The sequence below is a fragment of the Blastocystis sp. subtype 4 genome, assembly GCF_000743755.1.
Source record: "Blastocystis sp. subtype 4 strain WR1 chromosome Unknown seqid_0159, whole genome shotgun sequence".
Classification (NCBI taxonomy): domain Eukaryota; class Bigyra; order Opalinata; family Blastocystidae; genus Blastocystis; species Blastocystis sp. subtype 4.
The window spans coordinates 5,137-24,586 of NW_014569388.1; the positions used below are offsets into that span (position 1 = coordinate 5,137).

At 39.6% G+C, this 19,450-nt stretch overlaps 12 protein-coding genes across 12 annotated transcripts; 6 read left to right on the forward strand and 6 right to left on the reverse strand.

The window, feature by feature from the left end:
• Positions 1 to 496, reverse strand: JH06_2612 (zinc finger protein dhhc domain containing protein; the record flags this gene model as incomplete). The annotated part of the gene is made up of 2 exons (XM_014671494.1): positions 1 to 191; positions 223 to 496. The coding sequence occupies 2 exons, from the start codon at positions 494 to 496 to the stop codon at positions 1 to 3; spliced, it is 465 nt and encodes a 154-aa protein (XP_014526980.1).
• Positions 497 to 1,190: 694 nt separating this feature from the next.
• JH06_2613 (histidyl-tRNA synthetase) lies at positions 1,191 to 2,557 on the forward strand (the record flags this gene model as incomplete). Its single annotated transcript, XM_014671495.1, has 7 exons — positions 1,191 to 1,319; positions 1,350 to 1,472; positions 1,503 to 1,727; positions 1,757 to 1,918; positions 1,949 to 2,080; positions 2,111 to 2,242; positions 2,279 to 2,557. The coding sequence occupies 7 exons, from the start codon at positions 1,191 to 1,193 to the stop codon at positions 2,555 to 2,557; spliced, it is 1,182 nt and encodes a 393-aa protein (XP_014526981.1).
• A 781-nt stretch (positions 2,558 to 3,338) lies between these two features.
• JH06_2614 (ribosome production factor) lies at positions 3,339 to 4,511 on the forward strand (the record flags this gene model as incomplete). Its single annotated transcript, XM_014671496.1, has 7 exons — positions 3,339 to 3,509; positions 3,546 to 3,771; positions 3,803 to 3,896; positions 3,927 to 4,108; positions 4,140 to 4,201; positions 4,232 to 4,401; positions 4,475 to 4,511. The coding sequence occupies 7 exons, from the start codon at positions 3,339 to 3,341 to the stop codon at positions 4,509 to 4,511; spliced, it is 942 nt and encodes a 313-aa protein (XP_014526982.1).
• A 166-nt stretch (positions 4,512 to 4,677) lies between these two features.
• On the forward strand, positions 4,678 to 6,173 carry JH06_2615 (6-phosphofructo-2-kinase; the record flags this gene model as incomplete). The annotated part of the gene is made up of 9 exons (XM_014671497.1): positions 4,678 to 4,755; positions 4,787 to 4,885; positions 4,914 to 5,007; positions 5,039 to 5,111; positions 5,142 to 5,257; positions 5,290 to 5,636; positions 5,667 to 5,744; positions 5,775 to 6,002; positions 6,033 to 6,173. 9 exons carry the CDS (start codon positions 4,678 to 4,680, stop codon positions 6,171 to 6,173), a joined length of 1,254 nt encoding a protein of 417 aa, XP_014526983.1.
• A 1,268-nt stretch (positions 6,174 to 7,441) lies between these two features.
• Positions 7,442 to 8,589, forward strand: JH06_2616 (n-acetylneuraminate lyase; the record flags this gene model as incomplete). Its single annotated transcript, XM_014671498.1, is given in 5 exon segments — positions 7,442 to 7,471; positions 7,502 to 7,726; positions 7,743 to 7,850; positions 7,881 to 8,446; positions 8,478 to 8,589. The coding sequence occupies 5 exon segments, from the start codon at positions 7,442 to 7,444 to the stop codon at positions 8,587 to 8,589; spliced, it is 1,041 nt and encodes a 346-aa protein (XP_014526984.1).
• Positions 8,590 to 8,809: 220 nt separating this feature from the next.
• On the reverse strand, positions 8,810 to 11,229 carry JH06_2617 (DNA damage-binding protein; the record flags this gene model as incomplete). The annotated part of the gene is made up of 4 exons (XM_014671499.1): positions 8,810 to 10,013; positions 10,043 to 10,657; positions 10,688 to 10,751; positions 10,782 to 11,229. The coding sequence occupies 4 exons, from the start codon at positions 11,227 to 11,229 to the stop codon at positions 8,810 to 8,812; spliced, it is 2,331 nt and encodes a 776-aa protein (XP_014526985.1).
• Positions 11,230 to 11,351: 122 nt separating this feature from the next.
• Positions 11,352 to 11,724, reverse strand: JH06_2618 (hypothetical protein; the record flags this gene model as incomplete). The annotated part of the gene is made up of 2 exons (XM_014671500.1): positions 11,352 to 11,595; positions 11,660 to 11,724. The coding sequence occupies 2 exons, from the start codon at positions 11,722 to 11,724 to the stop codon at positions 11,352 to 11,354; spliced, it is 309 nt and encodes a 102-aa protein (XP_014526986.1).
• Positions 11,725 to 11,759: 35 nt separating this feature from the next.
• JH06_2619 (DNA damage-binding protein 1-like protein) lies at positions 11,760 to 12,186 on the reverse strand (the record flags this gene model as incomplete). The annotated part of the gene is made up of 2 exons (XM_014671501.1): positions 11,760 to 11,853; positions 11,972 to 12,186. 2 exons carry the CDS (start codon positions 12,184 to 12,186, stop codon positions 11,760 to 11,762), a joined length of 309 nt encoding a protein of 102 aa, XP_014526987.1.
• Positions 12,187 to 12,639: 453 nt separating this feature from the next.
• On the reverse strand, positions 12,640 to 13,213 carry JH06_2620 (nuclear transcription factor y subunit like; the record flags this gene model as incomplete). Its single annotated transcript, XM_014671502.1, has 4 exons — positions 12,640 to 12,789; positions 12,821 to 12,934; positions 12,963 to 13,130; positions 13,163 to 13,213. 4 exons carry the CDS (start codon positions 13,211 to 13,213, stop codon positions 12,640 to 12,642), a joined length of 483 nt encoding a protein of 160 aa, XP_014526988.1.
• A 169-nt stretch (positions 13,214 to 13,382) lies between these two features.
• On the reverse strand, positions 13,383 to 14,270 carry JH06_2621 (3-hydroxy-2-methylbutyryl-dehydrogenase; the record flags this gene model as incomplete). The annotated part of the gene is made up of 5 exons (XM_014671503.1): positions 13,383 to 13,448; positions 13,478 to 13,724; positions 13,753 to 13,913; positions 13,944 to 14,197; positions 14,228 to 14,270. 5 exons carry the CDS (start codon positions 14,268 to 14,270, stop codon positions 13,383 to 13,385), a joined length of 771 nt encoding a protein of 256 aa, XP_014526989.1.
• Positions 14,271 to 15,124: 854 nt separating this feature from the next.
• JH06_2622 (protein phosphatase 2C) lies at positions 15,125 to 16,621 on the forward strand (the record flags this gene model as incomplete). The annotated part of the gene is made up of 8 exons (XM_014671504.1): positions 15,125 to 15,198; positions 15,231 to 15,302; positions 15,332 to 15,382; positions 15,414 to 15,483; positions 15,505 to 15,847; positions 15,877 to 16,271; positions 16,301 to 16,375; positions 16,400 to 16,621. 8 exons carry the CDS (start codon positions 15,125 to 15,127, stop codon positions 16,619 to 16,621), a joined length of 1,302 nt encoding a protein of 433 aa, XP_014526990.1.
• A 123-nt stretch (positions 16,622 to 16,744) lies between these two features.
• On the forward strand, positions 16,745 to 18,763 carry JH06_2623 (protein hook-like protein; the record flags this gene model as incomplete). Its single annotated transcript, XM_014671505.1, is given in 8 exon segments — positions 16,745 to 16,801; positions 16,832 to 16,920; positions 16,959 to 17,123; positions 17,154 to 17,991; positions 18,021 to 18,110; positions 18,171 to 18,243; positions 18,274 to 18,479; positions 18,497 to 18,763. 8 exon segments carry the CDS (start codon positions 16,745 to 16,747, stop codon positions 18,761 to 18,763), a joined length of 1,785 nt encoding a protein of 594 aa, XP_014526991.1.
• Between the last annotated feature and the right edge of the window lie 687 nt (positions 18,764 to 19,450).

Below are 19,450 nucleotides of genomic sequence, written 5' to 3' on the forward strand. Positions count from 1 at the left end.
CTAATTGATGTCTACCCATCGTTTCCCTAAAGGATTCAATGAATACTCAGCTAAAGACGTGTAATCAATGTACTGAGGTGCTAAAGGAAGCAACCAATGCCATGAGAAAGTTCCATCTCCGCCAAATACTTCGCTTAAATTGGTAGCAATACCTCGATCGACAAGTACAACGTCTTTCTTCCGGTCAATTTCTATCCCATTAAGAATAGTGTTCAAAAATACTAGTTTGACCGCTACAAATTGTGATTATAAGATCAAGGAACATCATCAAACAGAAGACTCCAAAGAGAGCAGAAAATAGAAGCATAAAAGCAGATCCAATAGTACACACAAGCAACCACAAATCACTTTCGAACGGGAAGTTATTAAAGAAACTGATTAGGGTACACACAAAAGCAAATGCACAATAAATAAACGTATAAAGCAGAAATAGAACAAAGTACTTTGTATTCAACATCCCTACACAATTATTGATCCACGGACAATGATGATCCATTTTTAGAATGCAGCGATTGCATGTCCTACGTTAAATACGTTACAATGAGCCTACCTGCAGTGATGCGACTTGGCTGGTTTGTATGCATCACAAATCCCACAGCGAATTAATAGGCTATCATTCTCTTCAATCGCTCGTTCCAAAGGCCATGCATTATGAGGAACAGCACCTGGATTCGTGAACACACCTAGAGTTGACCAAAACACGTTTCATTACAGCACAGATGGCACACAATACAAATCAAATAGTTCAAAAAAACAAATGCACGAGCAATGGTGAGAACCAAGGAATTAGAGAAGATGATCGGAAGAGTGATAATCTGGAGCTCAAGTGGAATCCAAATCCCTACAGTGAGCATTAAGACACTGAATAGAAGAAGGAGTTGCGATGCCAACGATGTAGTTACGCCTTCGACATCCTTATTCAACCAGTACTTTGAGCTTTCCGATGTACCGAATTGACTCCACGCCACCATCGAAACTGACCGATTCCAGAAAAACCCCCGATTCTATACCATTGTCATCTGTATAATCGTTATGCAAGCGATTCAGCGGAGATGGATATCTACCCTATCTGCAGTTAAAGGGATGCGAGATTTGGTGGGTGTTGAAGCATATCGGTTTTCACAGGTGAGCATACAGATATTGAAGTAAACATTAGATCATCGATATTATGAAAGCAGAATGTGAACTGTATGGTCTGGAACCCATTGTTACATATCCTCTATTTTGATGACTACAGCTCCTTAACCAATACTCCAGTTATCGAAAGAGAAGAGTTGTTTGTGAGAGGAGTTGGCGATTCAAGTGATATAGTATCAAAAGTGTTAATTTGTAATAGTTCTGATATTTAGGAGATGTATACATTTGCTGACAAATCTGGGCGAAAACTGTGTCTTAGACCCGAATTCACGTCAAGTATAATGCGAGCAGTGTTAAATGAACGCATTTACAACAAAACAAATGGGTATTATTATGTAGGTGAAGAGGGGCCTATTGATTCATAGTATGGGCCTGCTTATCGATATGAACGACCGCAGCATGGAAGATATCGAGAATTTCATCAGTTTGGAGTTGAGATTATTCATTGTCAATCGTCTATTCATGATTTCCAACTCCTTCAGCTTTGTTCCTCAATTTTAGACAAACTCTCTCTTTCTAAACCCTATATTCTCCATATTAATTCTCTTGGTAATGCAGAAACGATGCAATCCTATCGTCTTGCCTTACAAGTGTTATTTTTAAACTGATTTGAGTTTAGGAGTATTTGAGCCACTATAGAGACTCTTTATCCAAAGATAGTCAAGACCGTTACGATCGAGGTAGCATCTTACGCATTTTGGACAGTAAAGATAACGCAGATCAAGATATTCTCAAAGAAGCTCCTTCAATTCGTCAGTTTTTGTCAGACGAATCTAAGCAGGTAATAGTGTTTGTGACATCATTATTCCAGCAATTTGTTGCTCTTCTTAAGCTATTGGATGAATTTTCGATTCCATATTGTATTGATGATCACTTAGTTCGTGGTTTGGATTACTATGATAATATTGTATTTGAGTACAAAGCTGAAAATGATACCCTGATTGTACTTCTTCTCGTGCTTTGTTTCGTGTAGGGAGGAGGATGTTATTCTGGGTTAGCAAGGACATTGGGTTTCAATCGTCCTCTTCCTTGTATTGGATTTTCTGCTGGTATAGAACGCTGTATGCTATTGTCAAGAATCCAGAAACCACAGTTTCGAAAAGGAGTAGGAGTAATCAAACATTGGGGAGGTGAATGGTAGGTGATTGCTTTGGATACGGGAAATAATGAAGTTGTGAAGCAATCTACTCTTCTAGCTTCCCTTCTTCGGAAGAGATTGATTCCTTGTAGTCAAGTATATTCGAATGGAAGTTTGAGTAAGGCAGTGAAAGAAGTTGTTGAGCAGAATTGGCTTTATGCTGTTATAATTGGAGAGAACGAACTTCCTGCTTGTCAGAATCAACGATATCTCATTAAGAACCTGGAGAATAAGAAACAAGAAGTAACTGATATCGAGTCCTTTATTCAGCTATTCAAGTAGTTGGATATTGTTTGTTTCATGATGACTCCTCAAGACGGCTTTTTGGCTTGATCCATTTTCTCCACCACTTAGTTATGTCCAGTAAGGTGACTCCACCCGTTGGATTCAAAGAAGTTGAGGGAACTTGTCCTCTTCCGGAAAAGGTGGTAAACAAGAAGCGAAATGAGATGTGGCTCGTTCGTGCTCCGAAGGATGTAGTTGGCATCTCGCATTTGTAAAACCGTAGTTTCCTGAGACTGAGGTGGGGAGTATTCAAGTGAATCTCAAGAATGGTAACTGTTTGTCTTCTGTTGTTATCTTGATATATAGTTGTATCAGAAATGACTGTGGGTGGAAAGAAATATGTGGTGAAAGAGGGCGATTCTGAGGCGTTATGTCAATTATTCTTCTTTTATAAAGACGATAAGAAGGGTGTTTTGCCTGGTTGGTTTGTTTCTTGGTTTGTAATAGAATAGGAAAACCCTTTGTACGTGAGTTAGTAATTGAGGAAGCACCAGAAACCGACTCATTTTATGCTAAAGAAGATGGTGCTGGAAAAGATCTTCCTCCAGTGGCTCAGCTAACGGGATTAAAGCTACGATACTATCCTCCAGGTGCCCAAGTGGATGAAGAAGGCATAGAGAAGGTAGAGATGGATAGCAAGAAATCAAAAGAGAAGAAATCGGATGTATACCCTACAAGTACAGAAAAGAAAGAAAAGAAGCAAAAGAAGGGAGAGCGGGAAACGAAGGGGAAATCAAAGCCTTGCAGATGTTTGTTGACTCACATAATCTCTCTGATAATGGATAAGGAACCCAAGAAGGCAGTGACGATTAATACCATCAAGAACAAACAAACTCGGATGAGGTTATGGCAGCAGATCAAGCACAAACGGAAGCTGGAAAAGAAGGAACGACGAGTTAAGAAAGCCAAAGCCAGAGATGAGCTTGGTGAAGAAGCAGTTCCCAAAGAAGTATTTCCTATCGAACTTGATGTATAACCTTTTTAGAAGCCCAAAATGCAGGAAGATAACCGTGAATACGATGATACAATCGTTACGCAACAAGATGATGAGGTTTATGCAGATGAGAAGGATGATGAGTTTGAACCTTACTTTTCTCACAAGATTACTCCTAAGATTATGATTACAACTCGAGAAAGACCTTGTAAAGAGGCTTATTTGTTTGTTAGTGAGTTGATGGGTATGATTCCTAACGCATATTACTATGAACGCAGTACATAGATAATGACTAAATTGATTGTTAGAGAAGCATTCGTTGATTAGTATGTGCAAACAAGCTGGAGAAAAGGAGTTTACTCATCTGATTGTTGTTGGTGAGCATGATAAGAAGGTAAATTCGTAAGATTTGTGACATTAGTTAACGTATAGACTTATCATCAGTCACTTGCGTAAAGGTCCAACAGCTATGTTCAAAGTAATGTCTTTTGTTCCTCATGAAGATATTGCTGGTGTGGGTGAAGTAACAAATCACAATCCGGAACTTATCTTAAATAACTTCACAACACGTTTAGGTCGTCGCTTTGGTCGCTTCTTCGGTTCCATGTATCCGTGTAATTCCGTCTTGTTTATGTGTTACTCTAGCTCAACCTCAGTTTGATGGAAGACGAGTAGTGACATTCCATAATCAGCGAGATTACATCTTTGTTAGGAAGTATAATGGGACTGAGGTATAGGTTCGACAACACCGATATGTGTTTGAAAATCAGAAGAAAGCTCGTCTACAAGAGTTAGGTCCACGATTCACGCTAAAACCACGATGGTTACAGGTTGGAACTTTTAACAATGTCAATGGTGAATATGAATGGAAATTCAACCACAAGCAGATTGAGACTGGTAGACGCAAGTGGTTCCTTTAGTTTTGAAGTGTGTTTGTTTACTCAGCAAATGTTGTATTGAATTCTTTGATTTATTTTTAGAACGAAGGAAATAAAAATAGTCAAGGAGACCTATTAGTTATTGTATAGTCACTTTGTTTGAATCATTGCACTTATTCCCGTGGGAATCGTCTTATAGTCATTTGCTTCAAGTATTCATGGAAGGAGTTGGACTCTCTGCTAACGATTGTCGAAAGCATATTCGTTCTCCTTCCGAATGTGGTAGGAGTTGATCAGTTTGTTTGATGGAAGAGGTGTTGGAGAGACCTATGAGTTCTGAGTTGGTGGACAAAAAGACAGTGATTGTGATGATCGGTCTTCCTGTAAAGATGTAATTAAGAAGTGAGGGATTAGGCGACAGGAAAGAGTTATATTTCCAAGATGTTGCATCGTTACCTCAATTGGAAAGGATTCAAGACATCAGTTTTCAATGCTGGCGATTATCGTCGTGTGGTATGAATATGGATTCAATTCGATTTAGGGAGGACATACTGGGGAATCCTCTTCATTCTTCGATCCTAGCAATAAGGAGGCTATGGCCTTGAGAACGAAGTATGCGATGATGGCCCTAGATGGTGATGATTGAAATTGAGAGTTGATTCTTAGCACTTTTTGAGTTTCTTGAGAGTGGAGGAGATGTGGGTTTGTTTGATGCTACAAATTCGAATGTGGAGCGAAGGTAGAAACTGGTTTAAGTACTTAGCAATAGAAGTTACATTGCAAGTCGTTGTGCAGAAGCTGGTTTCCGTGTATTATTCTTGGAGAGTGTTTGCAATGATGAAGAATTGATCCGCAAGAACTGTGAAATGAAGTTGAATTCTCCAGGTGAATTATCGGAGGTAAGGGTGACTGTGTAGATTATCGCAACCGCTCAAGAGAAGAAGCCTTAGAAGACTTCCAGATGCGTTTAGAAAACTACAAGAAGAATTATCAGCCTCTGGATCGTACTCGAGATCGAAGTCAATCTTACATTCGTTTATTCAATGTTGGCGAATATATTATTGCTAATCATTGTAATGGAGTGTTAGAAAGTGATGTTGTCTCCTATCTTTTGAATACACATTTGGTACCAAGGAAAATATGGTTATGTGTTCACGGGGAAACAAATTTTACATTGAAAGGCATTTTGGGAGGAGATCCTCCTCTGAATGAGAATGGAATGCGATTTAGTGAAGCTTTGTATCAATTCATTCACAATCAGAATGTCATTATGATATTATTACTTGATCTATAGAGTCGCTCCATCACAATTATGTGTGATAAGTCGTTACGAGTGGTTCAAACGGTTCATCCATTAGCTAAGGAATTCAACGTTAGTATGGAGAAGTGAAGTGATTAGTAGGTTGAATATTGCAATTTACTGAGGGAGTTGAATGGAGGAGACTATTCGCGAATGACATATGAGGAAATCCGAAGGCATTTTCCTGATGAGTATGCTAAACGTGAAAGAAACAAATTAGAATACCGTTATCCTGATGGAGAATCATATATTGATGTGAAAGAGAGACTCAATCAAGTCTTGATGAAGATTGTGGGATGTCGAGATAGTGTCCTGATTGTTGGTCATGTGGTAAGAATCGAGATTATTAGTGATATTTAGGCAGTAATTCGTATCATCATGGCATACTTTGTTGATAAACCGATTGAATCGATTCCTGATATGGAAGTGAAAATGCATACTGTATATGAATTGGATCCAACCGCGTATTGTCACGACGCAAAAGTAATCAAGTTATTGTGAAGAAGGTAATCGAGTATTACTTATTTTCATGGTAACAAGTGGTTTATTGTTCCTTTAGAAGATGTATCTTTGTTTTCTATTCAGTGAAAGAGTATTCGCCATCTAATCCTATCATCACTCTTCCGTTGACATGAACCCACTTCGTATTCTCAAATCCCATATGCAGGATCACTTATCATTACATAGGCTTGGAGATAATTTGAAATTGAAAATAAAGAATGTAAGAATAGGGCCCTATTTGATTTAATAACTCCTATTATATCAGAATTTATAAAGTAAAGAAAGGCCCTGTATGATTTAAACGACCCATATATTCAATTCTCTTTTTGTAAAGAAAGTGATCAAATCTGCAAGAGTTCGGTAATTCTTGGTTGCATCGGTGCATATATTTGATTTGACTCTGAAGAGAGGCTTGAGTTGATTGTTTCGCGTCAACAGAATTCAAACTGCATATTCTGGTACTCGATGATTTATTATTGTTTCTAATGTGTATAGATAGAAATTCTTTTGGTGTGTCATCTTTCTTTCTTCATGTCTATGCTTACGAAAGAGATGGATCATTCGCTAGAAAGCAAGGATCCTCGAATGAATCTACACATAAAAAAGAGGAAACCGGTCAATTCTTCACGACAGCTAGTACTCCTCGAATTGCCAGCAGTTGCTACAGAACCGAATGTTGCACACATTAAAAACATGGGTCCAGAACCAGATAATATGAATAGGAAAGAGGTAATCCCTCTTGCTGACATAGTAAGTGCGAACTCGTTATTTCACCTTCAGGATTCTCCTATGAATTCTTTACCTGACAATGTTGCTAAACTAATTGTTGAGTATCTTGATGTGTTGTAAGAACAGCAAGAGAGAATAAAGAATAGTTCATTGGACTGCACGAATTTAAGCTCTGTATTTCCTGCTTTTGCAGCCTATCGAACCGAAGTACTCACGGATTATTATGGAAGAAAGAATAGTCAATATATGTATGAATTGATTATTTGGATAACAAGTAGTACAAACCGCGCAACAGGCTTTCTGTCACCCGATCACTGTAGAACTCCAATTCTCTTAAAGTCGGACGATTCCATATATACAGATGTTCAGGTAACTCTTGGGAGAGAGATTGAAACCTAGCTTCTAAAAAGTCATCGACGATTGAGTTTTGGAGACGACTAGTTTTTTTCTTCTTGTAGCATATTTCCTTTTGAGTGAGTTTCAATGTGTTTGTTAAATCAGCTGCGAAGTTTCCACTTTTTCTTTGACTTTTATTCGCCATGAAGACGGAGTTCACCAATGCTCGTACTGTATACATGCTATTTTGATTCCAATTCTAGTTTGGAATGATGGTCCCTAATGATCCCTCAACCTTCACTTTCCAAGGTTTGTGCTGTGCCGTTCACAGCCCCATGAATGATGACCTTTCCCTGAATCTGGACGCTGTAGAACCAACAGCAAAACATCTTGTGGAAACCCATGTCAATGGCGCTTTTGTCTGCGGAACGACGGGAGAATCTATGTTGCTTTCTGTCGAGGAAAGAAAATTGGTAAACAGTAAAATGGTAGAATTACCAATAGCTAGCAGAAAAGTGGATTACTGTTGGTCACAAATATGGCCTTTGCGTAATTATTCATATTGGTCATGAAGTTTTGTCGGTAGCTCAAGATCTCATGCGACATGCTGCTGTACTTGAATCACTCTTGATTTATGGTTAGAAGTGCGGTGCAGATGCAGTAGCTATGGTTCCTCCTCGTTTCTTCCCTCCTCGTTCTCTGGATCTTTTGGTTCAGTGGGTAGCAGATGTGGCCTCTGCCGTTCCCGAACTCCCTCTCTTCTACTATCATCTGGACGTTATTAATTATACTCCATACCCTATCAACCGTTTCTTCGAATTGGCATCAGAGCGTATTCCCAACCTTTGTGGAATGAAATATACTGACTACAATAGTTTCGTGATGGGTCTATGTATTAATGCTTGTAATGGTAAGTTCTGCGTTCTGATGGGTCGTGAGGATGCAATGGCAGCCGCTTTAGCCACTGGTTGTTGCGGTTTCGTCGGCTCCACCTTCAGTCTGATGGGTCGTGTGTATGATCGGATTCTGAACGCCTATGCTAAGAACGACAGAACGACAATAGAGAAGGAGATGCAACATGCCCAAGCCTTCAGTCGAATTGCCTACCAATCTGGAAATCGTTATGGTGAAGGAGTGGATTCCATAACTATCATTAAGACTGTGTGGGAGTACTTGGGTATCGATAATGGTCCTTGCAGATTGCTGGGGTAAGGGAGATTTATGGAGAATAAGATATAGTCATCGTATGGAGAAAGATAAGATAGAACTTCTTCGTTCAGATCTGGAGTCAATTGGTTTCTTTGAATGGATCCAGTTATTTGTTTGTTGTAACAAACACTGTAATGTTTAGTACGAATATCCTGAATGTAATTCGTCATACCTTTGACAGTATATTGTTTCTTCATTACTTCATTTACTTCTTGCACAATCATACTCTTTGTGTCTTCCCCAATCTCCAAGAACATTTCCACTAAATTTCCATCAATACAGTACTCGATATCCTTCACAGTGAATGGCGCTCCTGTCTGTCTCCAAACTGTATGATTCAATCCACCCACAGGCGTAATAAGCTAGTAATTAGTCTCAATCATTATTCTCACCTTATTCATCGTCTGCTCAATGCAATGAAGAATCGAATACTCTTCATCACTGATTATTCCAATTATACCAATTTGACCACTTACAGTACAAAATGCCATGTTAAATTGAATAGCTGATTCGGTATGAGCTTCATCGGTCAGAGCTAATTCTGCCTTATCATTACTCTGAGATCCTGAGCGGAAGAGAGAAACAGCAACAAATCGATTCACTTGGTCATCCAGATGGAACCATTCACGAACAACCACATGCTTCTGAGGATTCGTTCGATCAATCTCAGTATCTTCAATCACACTCATTATACACACATTCCCATACGCATCACCTACTACCAACTTATCAGACTGTTCAGGAACACGATCTAATGCAGTGATATTCCGCCGTGTCATTTCACCAGCCACATATTCTAATTGAGCCCATTGTCTCCCACAGACACATTCCACTGTAAGTTTGTACATAGAGACACTTCGTAGAGTATCTCCTACAGCCACTGTACCGTGTTGCGAATCCACGGATAAGCTTGTAATACACACGTTATCAGCACGTTTGCATAACATCTGGATTGAAAGCGACACAGGATCAAAGTCAAATATTTGAAGCTCACTGTTGATTCCTGCTATGATCTTTCCTTGAAATGCACTCACTGCTAAACAACCCCCATTCACAGAATGTTCACATACCAGCTGTAACTGGCGTTTGTTACCTTCTCCTTCCACTCGGAAGATCAGTAGACGCCCTGCAGTAGGTTCACTCTCCGAAGGCAACATAAGAGCTGTGCCAACGACGTAGAACTCAGTCTGATTCTCTTGTGAGGGAGCAGGCAGCTGATACAAAGGTGCAGAAGTCACAGCAATAGGGAATTCTGTGAGTTTGAGAGGAAGACGCATGAGTATGGTAAGCGAAGTGGAATCAACGAGAGCTAACTCAGCACGCTCACTGGTATTAGCAGCTTCAGGGATATTAAGATAGAGAGCAGAATGAGTTGTAGATTGGGATGCAATGGCCACACAATTATTATGAAGAGGAACACGACAAATGTGAACACTGCGAACATCATCAATCTCAGCTGCTTCCAGTGCTGCTGTGTTTGTATTGACGAGGAGATAACGATGATCATCTTCAGAGCCTGGCAAGGCCACACATGCAGAGAGAGGAGCATAATCAAGCAGAGCGAGACTATGATCAATATGAACCACTATACGTACAACCAGGATGCATTCTTTCGATAGAGGAAACAGGATTTAAAACCAGCAAGTAGCAATATGGAAGGATCTGTGGAAGGAATCCAAGTACCAGCGTATTTAGTAATATGAAATGATTTCTCCTCTTTCCATGTCTTATTAGTCAAGGCGAAAACACGAATGACTCCATCAATATGAGAGAGCATGAGATATGGTAATGATTGATTATCAAATGGAATTAGTGTCAAAATACAGGAGAATATTGGAGATTGGAATGAATATGTTTGATAGAGAGAGTCTCCCATGTATATCGATACACTGTTTGTTATCCATTCACATATACAATATATGGGAGTTTCATTCATGGAAACGATACTCAGTGCACTAACATCAAAAGTAGTTTGATGTGATTGGAGTAAATTTAACGAGGAAGGTTCTATCTGATATAATGAGACTTGTGTACGAGTGGCAGTGAGGAGGAATTGCTTTGATGCAGCTGCCAACACAAGAGGAGTAGATTGAGGAATGGAAAGAGAATTCAACTGAATATGATGAGTGTGTACAGTGATATGAAGATCATGATAATCATAATGATACAACACTACATCTTCTGAAGCAGGAATAGAAGAAGGAGTGATGCTATAACTGACTTATAATAAGTATACTGACTTATCATTCATAACATCATAGTACTGTGTAATAGAAGGATACGAGACAATCAATCGATCCTTCTCTATTTATTATCCACTCTTAGTAATTCAACCTCCATCTCGCCAATAACCAAGATACTGTGGTAACTGTCGATTTGATTGAGAATCCGTTTCATCACTCATTATTCGACATTCTACACCACTTCGAATTTCTAATATAGCTGAAGTTGCATCATATCCACCTGCTCCTAACAACTGCATCTCCTCTTTTGTGCCTCCTTCCACAGCCACCATATCAATGATAGGACCACAATTATTATAGGCTGTAATAGGTTCGAGACGATTTGAGAGGATCCGAAGAAGATGTGAAGGACCGCTGTAACTGCCTGTATAGATCACACGATTATCAATATAACGAATCACAGAAGTAGATTCGACTCGACCAAGTGTGGAACAACGAATGCGATCAGACTCAACCACCAAAAGTGAGATTAAACCGCGATGATCGCATAACAAGTACTTATCGTCTTCGATTTGATCCCAGATGATTGGACCCTCCATAGTGACTTTACAATGATTAACGAGCATTCCAGAGATACTATGATTTAATGACTTGATGTACATCTACTCATAAAACTGGATTGTGGAATTTGAGCAAACAACAATGTGGTCAGAAATTTGAGCTATGGTAAAACAATACTCGAAATGGTACTTGGAACGATGGCACTTGATGTGTCCGGTATTGCTACAGAAGTTAAAGCAGGAGAACTGTCTGTAACTTGCTTGTTAGAGACATCCAACTGATAAACTTTCAAGTGTTTTTGTCCACGATACTCGTAGAGAATTGCAAATCGAATTATCTGGCCTGAAGAAGGTAAGAATTGAATATCTCGAATTCCTAACTCGGGGATATGGATGTCAAAGGCTCTGAAAGCGATGTTGAATTCATTCGTCAAAGGAATAATCTACAAGTTCATTTAAATGCCTAGACAGACCTTCACACTTCCAATATACACATGAAGGAGACAAACACGATTTGAAGGATCTACGAGACATATACAATCTGAGTAGTCATTAAGGAAGTAGAATTTTTAAGATTTGAAAGATATATCCACAGATCGACCAGTCTTATTCCGAATGTTTCCACAGACAACCGTAAGTATTTTCCCCTTGCTATGATCGCATCTACTAATCAATTCCCTCCTTTCATTCATCACGATAAAACGGTGAAAAAGTAGTCATCGGTATATATGATAATATTTTCCTTCTCTCCAGCTACAATAAACAACAAAATGGAAGAAACCTACGTGAAGAGCAATATTTGCAGAGAGCAGCAATCCTTCCGTAGATAGGAACCTCATAAACGGGACTTAGTCCAGATTCCGAAACGGAATACAACTCTAATTTGGATACTTTTGCCACAATCACATCCAAGCTGGAAGGAGATAAAAAGTGCCCCTTGATGCAATGTGTGACTGTTGAAGGCTGCTGAACTGAGACAATATAGTGATGACTCATTCTTTGAGTTTTCAATACAATAACAGAAATAGGGTCTATTTTGTCATTCTACATAACTGTTCGATTTCCTCACAGCTGGCAAAACAATAGATTTCAACAAACATCATATAAATAAAGAACAGACTAATTCTCAGAATATCCATACTACAATTCAATTCCTCTCCTTCCCCCTACCATTCCCATCATTGGAGCATTCATCATACCACTACTCTGTACAGGCTGAACTTGTTGCATATCATTCACATAAACATAATTGGTTCCATTCTGTGGAACGTGTTGTGCGTAAGAATGAGATTGTTGTGTAAGTACCTGAGGAATTGGTGGAGGAATTGGCTGAGGATAAGCGGATTGGTTTGAATGCATATAAGAAGAGAGTTGATTAGGCACTTGCTGCATTGGGGTATCAACCATTGGCGTAGGGTTATTTGAAGGCTATGTATCATTTCATATCACCTATAGTACATAAAAGAATACCATTTGATTTAGACCCATAACTCGATTATTCTCAGTATTCGTATCTACATTCTGCTCTTCGCGAGGGATAATATCGATCAGAAAGTCATACATCTCGTTTTTACCCACTGCATTTGTTATATCCACCTTCTATACCTCATGTTCTGCTAACAATGCTCACTTGTAAAGTCCTTCGCTTGCTCTCCTCTGTATGTTCCCATGCACGAAGCGTTAATTCTCGAATAAATATTTCACAGGCCTTGGCCACAATAACAGGCGCTTCCGAACCAATCATCTAGGTTATCAGTTTTCCCTATTCTTACACATTGTTGCACTGAGTCATCCATCTTCATTATCTTCTTAATACGAGCCATAGGAAGTTCATGGTGTCGTTCACTGGTATTCTTCGAATCTGTCAATTCAAATGGGATATTTTGCCAAAACTGATCTATACGAGAAGTTGACACTACAGAAGGGTTTGATATACTCATCTATATCCTAGATAGGAATTCCTCTCTCCTACTTGTTGAAATTGGTATTGCTGAGGAATCTGAGCCAAATTTTGATTCGTCATATACTGATTTGGAAGTACTCCCGTATTCATCCCAGAGACAATATACTATCTAATTCTTAACGTTCAAATGAGTGGTACTACCAAAAATCAGAATATAAGGTGGACTTCTCACGTTCAAAATGAATTAATAGATAAAACCGCGGTACTTCTCTGTTAAACAAACAGCTTCTTAAGCTCTCAATCCTCCATCAACACGAATTACTGCTCCATTTACCATTGAACAATCCATAAGAAACTACTTGTCACTTCTAGATGAATACTTACCTCCACAGCTCTGGTGAAGTCTTTCGCAGTACCTAATCTTTTGGGAAATGGAATGAGTTCTTCCAGTGCTTCTACAGCCTCTTCATATCCTTCCAGCATGGGTGTCAGAAACATCCCAGGTGCAATACTGTTAAATCGAATTCCATATTCGCCCAATGCTCGAGCAAATGGAAGGGTCATTCCGATCACTGCAGCTTTGGAAGTGCTGTACGCGATCTGCTTGGCTCCTCCTTCATATCCTGTCATACTATATGGTACAAAAGTGGTTTTCCAACCTTGAAGTGGTGATTATCAAACCACGTTCTCCTCCTTTCACTGGTTTGATTGTCCGAATCCGTTGGGCAGCGAGTCGTGCGACGTTGAATGTGCCGCTTGTGTTGATACTGAGAACGCGTTCGAACAGATTAAGAGAGTGAACTCCGTGTTCATCAAATAACTATAGATAATCTACAATATCCAACAAAACAGAATGAGATGCAGTTACACCTGCACAGTGAACGACCAGTGAAGGAGGACCACCAAATCTCTCTTCAGTTGCATCCAGAACCTTATTTACACTATCAGATTCAATAGTGTTGATCGGTTGGAAGAGAGAATTCTTAGGATCCCTTAGCAGAGGGATCATCTCTCTGACAGTGCTGTACTTCTCAAACACAGTATCTGCAAGAACCACTTTCATACCACGATTTACAAGCATGACTGCTGTAGCTCGACCCAATCCTATCCATGATCACACTCATCCAATTGAACCGCCAGCAGCACCTGTAACTAGTGCAATTCCATTTCCAAACATTATAATTACAAAACTACCAATCGGTCAACGAAGAAAGAAAGGGATGAAGATAGGATGGATCATTCATCTATGTTGTTGCATATCTCTGCTATGTTCATTGTCATTATTTACGACTGATTCGCGAGTTGTTCATACAGAATACTGTTCCGTCAATTCCGCCCAATTCCCGTGATTGGTGTCCATGTTGTGTTTTTGAGAAACTGTCTTCACTTATTCGTAACTATATGAACACTGGTGAGGAAGGTAACACGAATGGATGGAATGTTATTCAAAGAACTAAGAAAACGAGGAAGTGTTGCCGATGAACAGAAGGAAAACACTGATAAGGGACATGTTTTTATTTGTATAAGTGATATGATGTAGATACCAAAGAAGGAGCCAGTAATAACAAAGACTTCAAGTAAATCCTACAATGTGGAAAAAGATCCAAAATGTACTATTCGTTCTGAGATTGTGATAAGATTAGACCGGTGGCTGTTCATAGTATTAAAGTTGATAATTGTCATCCTTGCGTTGATTTCGTTTGCAATTGTATGGTAGAGCGTTTTATCTCTAATAGATAGATCTTTATGAATTGGATTGCTCCGTACTTGGTGTCCAAGGAAAAGAAGCTGGCAGTCTTGCGAGATAGATTGGTGATGAGCTTCTGTGTTACAGGAGAATGCTCGGAACAGGATTGGGAAGACATTAACCGAATTCTCGATCGTGCACGAAAGGGGATGTAACTTTGTTTGATAGTCTTTTTACGGGTGGATTGTTTGTTCTGTAGCAAGATCTGTGAGTATTGAATGAAAGAAATTGGACCAAATTCTGCACACATAGAAAAACAGTCCTTCTTCTGTGGCTGCTGTAGAATGAATGTTACATTAATTACACTCCTCCAGACAAAAACATATGATGAAGAGAACCCGATCAGTGTCTATATGACGTTTCTCTTGGAATTTGATTTGATTTGAGTAGATGGAAGTATGTTATTATCGCTTCTCTGATTACATTCGTTGTCATTTTAGTGTCTACCTATTTTGGGAAGCAGTTGGTCTTTGTTTCTTCATTTATTGTAGTATAAGTGCATCAAAGTTCATTGAGCAGTCTCTATCGGGTGGAGCCAAAGCGTGCCATTTTCTCTCAAGTACTGAATTGTAGGACGTGTCCCGAAATCAACAAGAAATCAGTTGTATATCCATACTATGTGGCTACTGTTCAAGTCATGATAGTTGGCGAAGATCACTAGTAGAATGCTCGTCCATATCAAGAGGATCGCTATTGTACTGTTGGAACATTCAATGGAGATGAAGATGTTTCTTTTTATGCAGTCTTTGATGGACATGGTGGTTCCAAGTGTTCGCAGTACGCCTACTATGGTAACTTTATCTACAGATTCTGTGCCAACTATTTGCATTCCGCCATTGAAAACTCCATCAACACATCTCCTTACAAAGAGGACTCTACCAAATGCTCTCGTTCTGGTAGTTTCCGAAAAGGTGATAAGCGATCTACTTCAGGTTTTCTACGTGAGATGGATATTGTCAATGGCTTTCAGCTATGTGATGCTCGCTATCGGAATGCCGTGACAAAAGGTATTCTCTGGTATTCGAATAAGATATAGATGATGGATCAACGGTGGTCTCAGTCTTCCTAGCCAAGAAGCAGAAGCAACTAATTACTGCTCATGTGGGTGACAGTCGTGCTGTGATGATTACAACAACAGAATCTTTTGACCTCACTGCTGATCATAAGCCTTCCAACCCAAGTGAGAAGGAGCGAGTGGAACTATTAGGAGGACGCATCATCCAATACGGCGTATTACGTGTCCAAGGGGTTCTTGCAGTGACGCGTGCTTTAGGTGACTTCTCGTTACGACCGTATGTGAGTAATGTGCCAACAGTGAACTACTATGAATTGACAGGGAAGGAGTGTTTCCTAGTATTGGCTTCGGATGGTCTGTGGGATGTGTTGGATCATGCAGAAGTGGCGATGCTTCTTCAGTCGTATGTGCATCAGGTAAGAATGAGAGTGAAGTGTGAGAGTAGAAGAAGTCGATGAGTGAGTGTGCACGGATGTTAGCAGAGTATGCTGTTCAGCAACAATCGATGGACAATGTTAGTGTGGGAGGAAGAGATGAATAATAGATCACAGTAATGGTAATTGATATGAGAGATGCAGATTGCTCCTTTGGAAAGGAGGAAGAAGGAGTAATGTACAAATCCCCAAAACAGGATGAAGACAAACAAGTAGAGTCATCAGATGAAGACGATAAGATTGTTGTTGATGAGAGAGTGCGCGAATTTGAAGTGGCGCTGAAACGAAGCATCGAGGAAATTGAAAAGTCTTTGGGGTCTCTTGGAGGATAGATATTGTATACTATTATGTGCTTGCATTGGTTGGTTGTTTGTGTGAAAAGCGTTTCGTTTACCTTATTTAAATCGACAATCGTTTGCGAGTTTCTTTGACCTATTGATAGAAGATTCCGTTTCATGGAACGAGGTAACAGAGATATCGAAACAAACGAGCCAGCTGCATTGTTGGAATGGGTTACCAAAGATGGTCTGAATTATGATTAGGTGAATGCTTGTCCTTGTATGAAAGCCAAATACACAGATTTTATGCAATTAAAGGATGGATTAGCCATTTCAACAATCTTGAATGACATGTACGTTTGATATTTTGTTTTATTGATGCGATTCGTAGTGATCCATTGGAATTTCATATCATTCCAAGAAGGAATACGGAACATGACGATGAAGCTTGCAAATTGAATTTGGAAGATATTATCCAGGCTATTGTGCGATACTATGACCGTACAAAAGGGTGGGAGTTGGAATCCAATATTCCTATTGATGACATCTTTTTTTCGTTAATCATTTCTGTTTGATTGATCTTTAGGGGAAATAAAGATCCGTTGGTATTGATTCTACGATGGGTGATTACTACCATTCTGTTTAGCGCAAAGAAGACGGAATACATTCAATCCATTCTAACTCTCTCTTCTAATACCCAATTCTACCTTCAACTCATTATTGAGACGGTTCTTAACACCTTCCCACAGGATGATGTGAATGAAAGTGCGATTTCTGAAGTTCATTCAATTTTGGAGGAGTCTCAATTGCTGTACAACAACCGTCTTATACCAACAGAAGAGGATTCACTGGATATCGACAATTCACGTTTACAACTTCGTTCTCATTTCGAAGAGGAAATACACGAGCTGGAATCGCGTGTTCTGACGCTTCAACAGAGTCTAACAGCCCAGAAAGAGGAAACGGAATTACTTCGTCGACAACGTGATGAACTCCAGCAAGAGGTGATGCGATTGGAGAGGGAAGTGGCAATGCAGAAGGAAGTGGTAAATGGATTGGAGGGTCAGGAACGGCGATTAAGTCTGGAAGTAGAAGGGACTACCGAGAAGTACACAGAACAAATCCGATGTTTACAGGAGACAAATGAGCAATTAACACAGAAGGTAGAGATGTATTCGTCGGAGAATGCCCATTATATTCAAGAGGCGGAGTTCTTGAGAACGAGCAAAGAGGATGAGACTCGGCGATATCAGAAGATGATTGCTGAGTATGAGAAGGAATTACAGAAGTTAAGGAGTGAAGTAGATCTGTTGACATCAGAAAAGGAATATCTTACCAAGTCAACAGAGAAGATGGAAGCACTAAAGCAGCGTGTGGAGAGTCTTCGTGCTGTGGAGACACAGTTTGCTCAATTGAAGAAGGATGTAAATGTGATAGAATGAGTTAAGTGTAGCATGAATCTCTGCAGGAACAACTAGAAACACTCCAACATACGGCTGTAGATGATAGTGCAGTGAATGAGGTGAAACGATTGAGAGAAGAAGTAGGTATGTTGAAGGGTCGATTGGATGCAGTAAGGGAGGAATGAAGGGATGAATTCTAGATAATGATGGAACGAGAGTCCTTGCAACAGCAAGTGGACCAGACTAAAGAGGAATCGAAGCGATTAACGGAAGGTATTACTATGAGAAGGGGATCATCAATAGAATTGAAACTTACTCGATTACGTTCAGCTACTCAAGAGACTCCCTCTGTTCAAGTTGAAGGAGCACCGTTGTCTGTATTACTTCGTGACCAACCCTCGAATGAACAATCATTAAAAGAGAAAATCCGTGGTTATATAGTTGAGAATAGTGAGTTACGAATACGACTACAAAAACAACAGAAGCAATTTGAAGAAGTGAGTGAGAATGTGGGTATTAAGTATAGCAATTGCAAGGAAAGGAGGAAGAATACAGGATTGGGAAAAGGACTTTAGAACAAGAGTACAAATCACGACTTCAGGAGACTGTAGACTTAAGTGAGAAATTGGAGGAAAAAGAGAAGGAAGTGGTGATGCACACTACTACGATTGCAGATCTGCAGGAAGTGGTTACAAATCAGAAAGGAGAGAAAGAAACATTGGAGAAAGTATTTGTGAAGAAGGAATGTGATGTAGGAATTGAGTTCGCTGAGAGCGGAATTGGAAGAATATAAAAGTATAATAGAGGAGAAGGAGCGACAATACGTGGATTTGAAGAGGAAATGTGATGCGTTTGAAGCAAGAGAAGAAGAGGATCGAAGAAAACGTCGAGATATATCCAATGGAGAAACACAAACTTTTAGCTACTTAATAACCACCTTGAAATTGAAAAGCGAGTGATTCAGCGAGAACGAGAAGTGATGCGAAACACGCTCTTTCGAGTAGAATTTGGGTCATTCGGTGATATCTAGAAAGGATCTGACATTTTTGCTAAGGCTTCTTCGCAGATCCTCAAAGACTCTCGACCTGCTCAATTCCTTCGAAAATCAAAGCAATATGAGTAGTTCATCTCTTTTCTGTTATATTATCCTTTTTGGCTTACAATTCCTGTTTGTTGTAAATTGTACAGGGTATAGAGATTGTCTAATTAAACATGTTAACCAGATTCCGTCGTGTTCCATCGTTTCCATTCATCGATTCCATAGAAATTGAGTCTCTACAATGGTTACTTGTGCCCATCACAGAAACTGTAAGTATTGTGATATGAATAAGTCGTGAATTTCATTGTTGTAGTGTAAATGGCGTATGTTGTATTGTAACTGTTTCTAATCTCCTATTAGATCGTCTTACTTTCAGTACTCCCCGTCGTCCTTATGAACGCGAGCGTCTGGACCAGGAGCTTCGTATTTGTGGAGAGTATG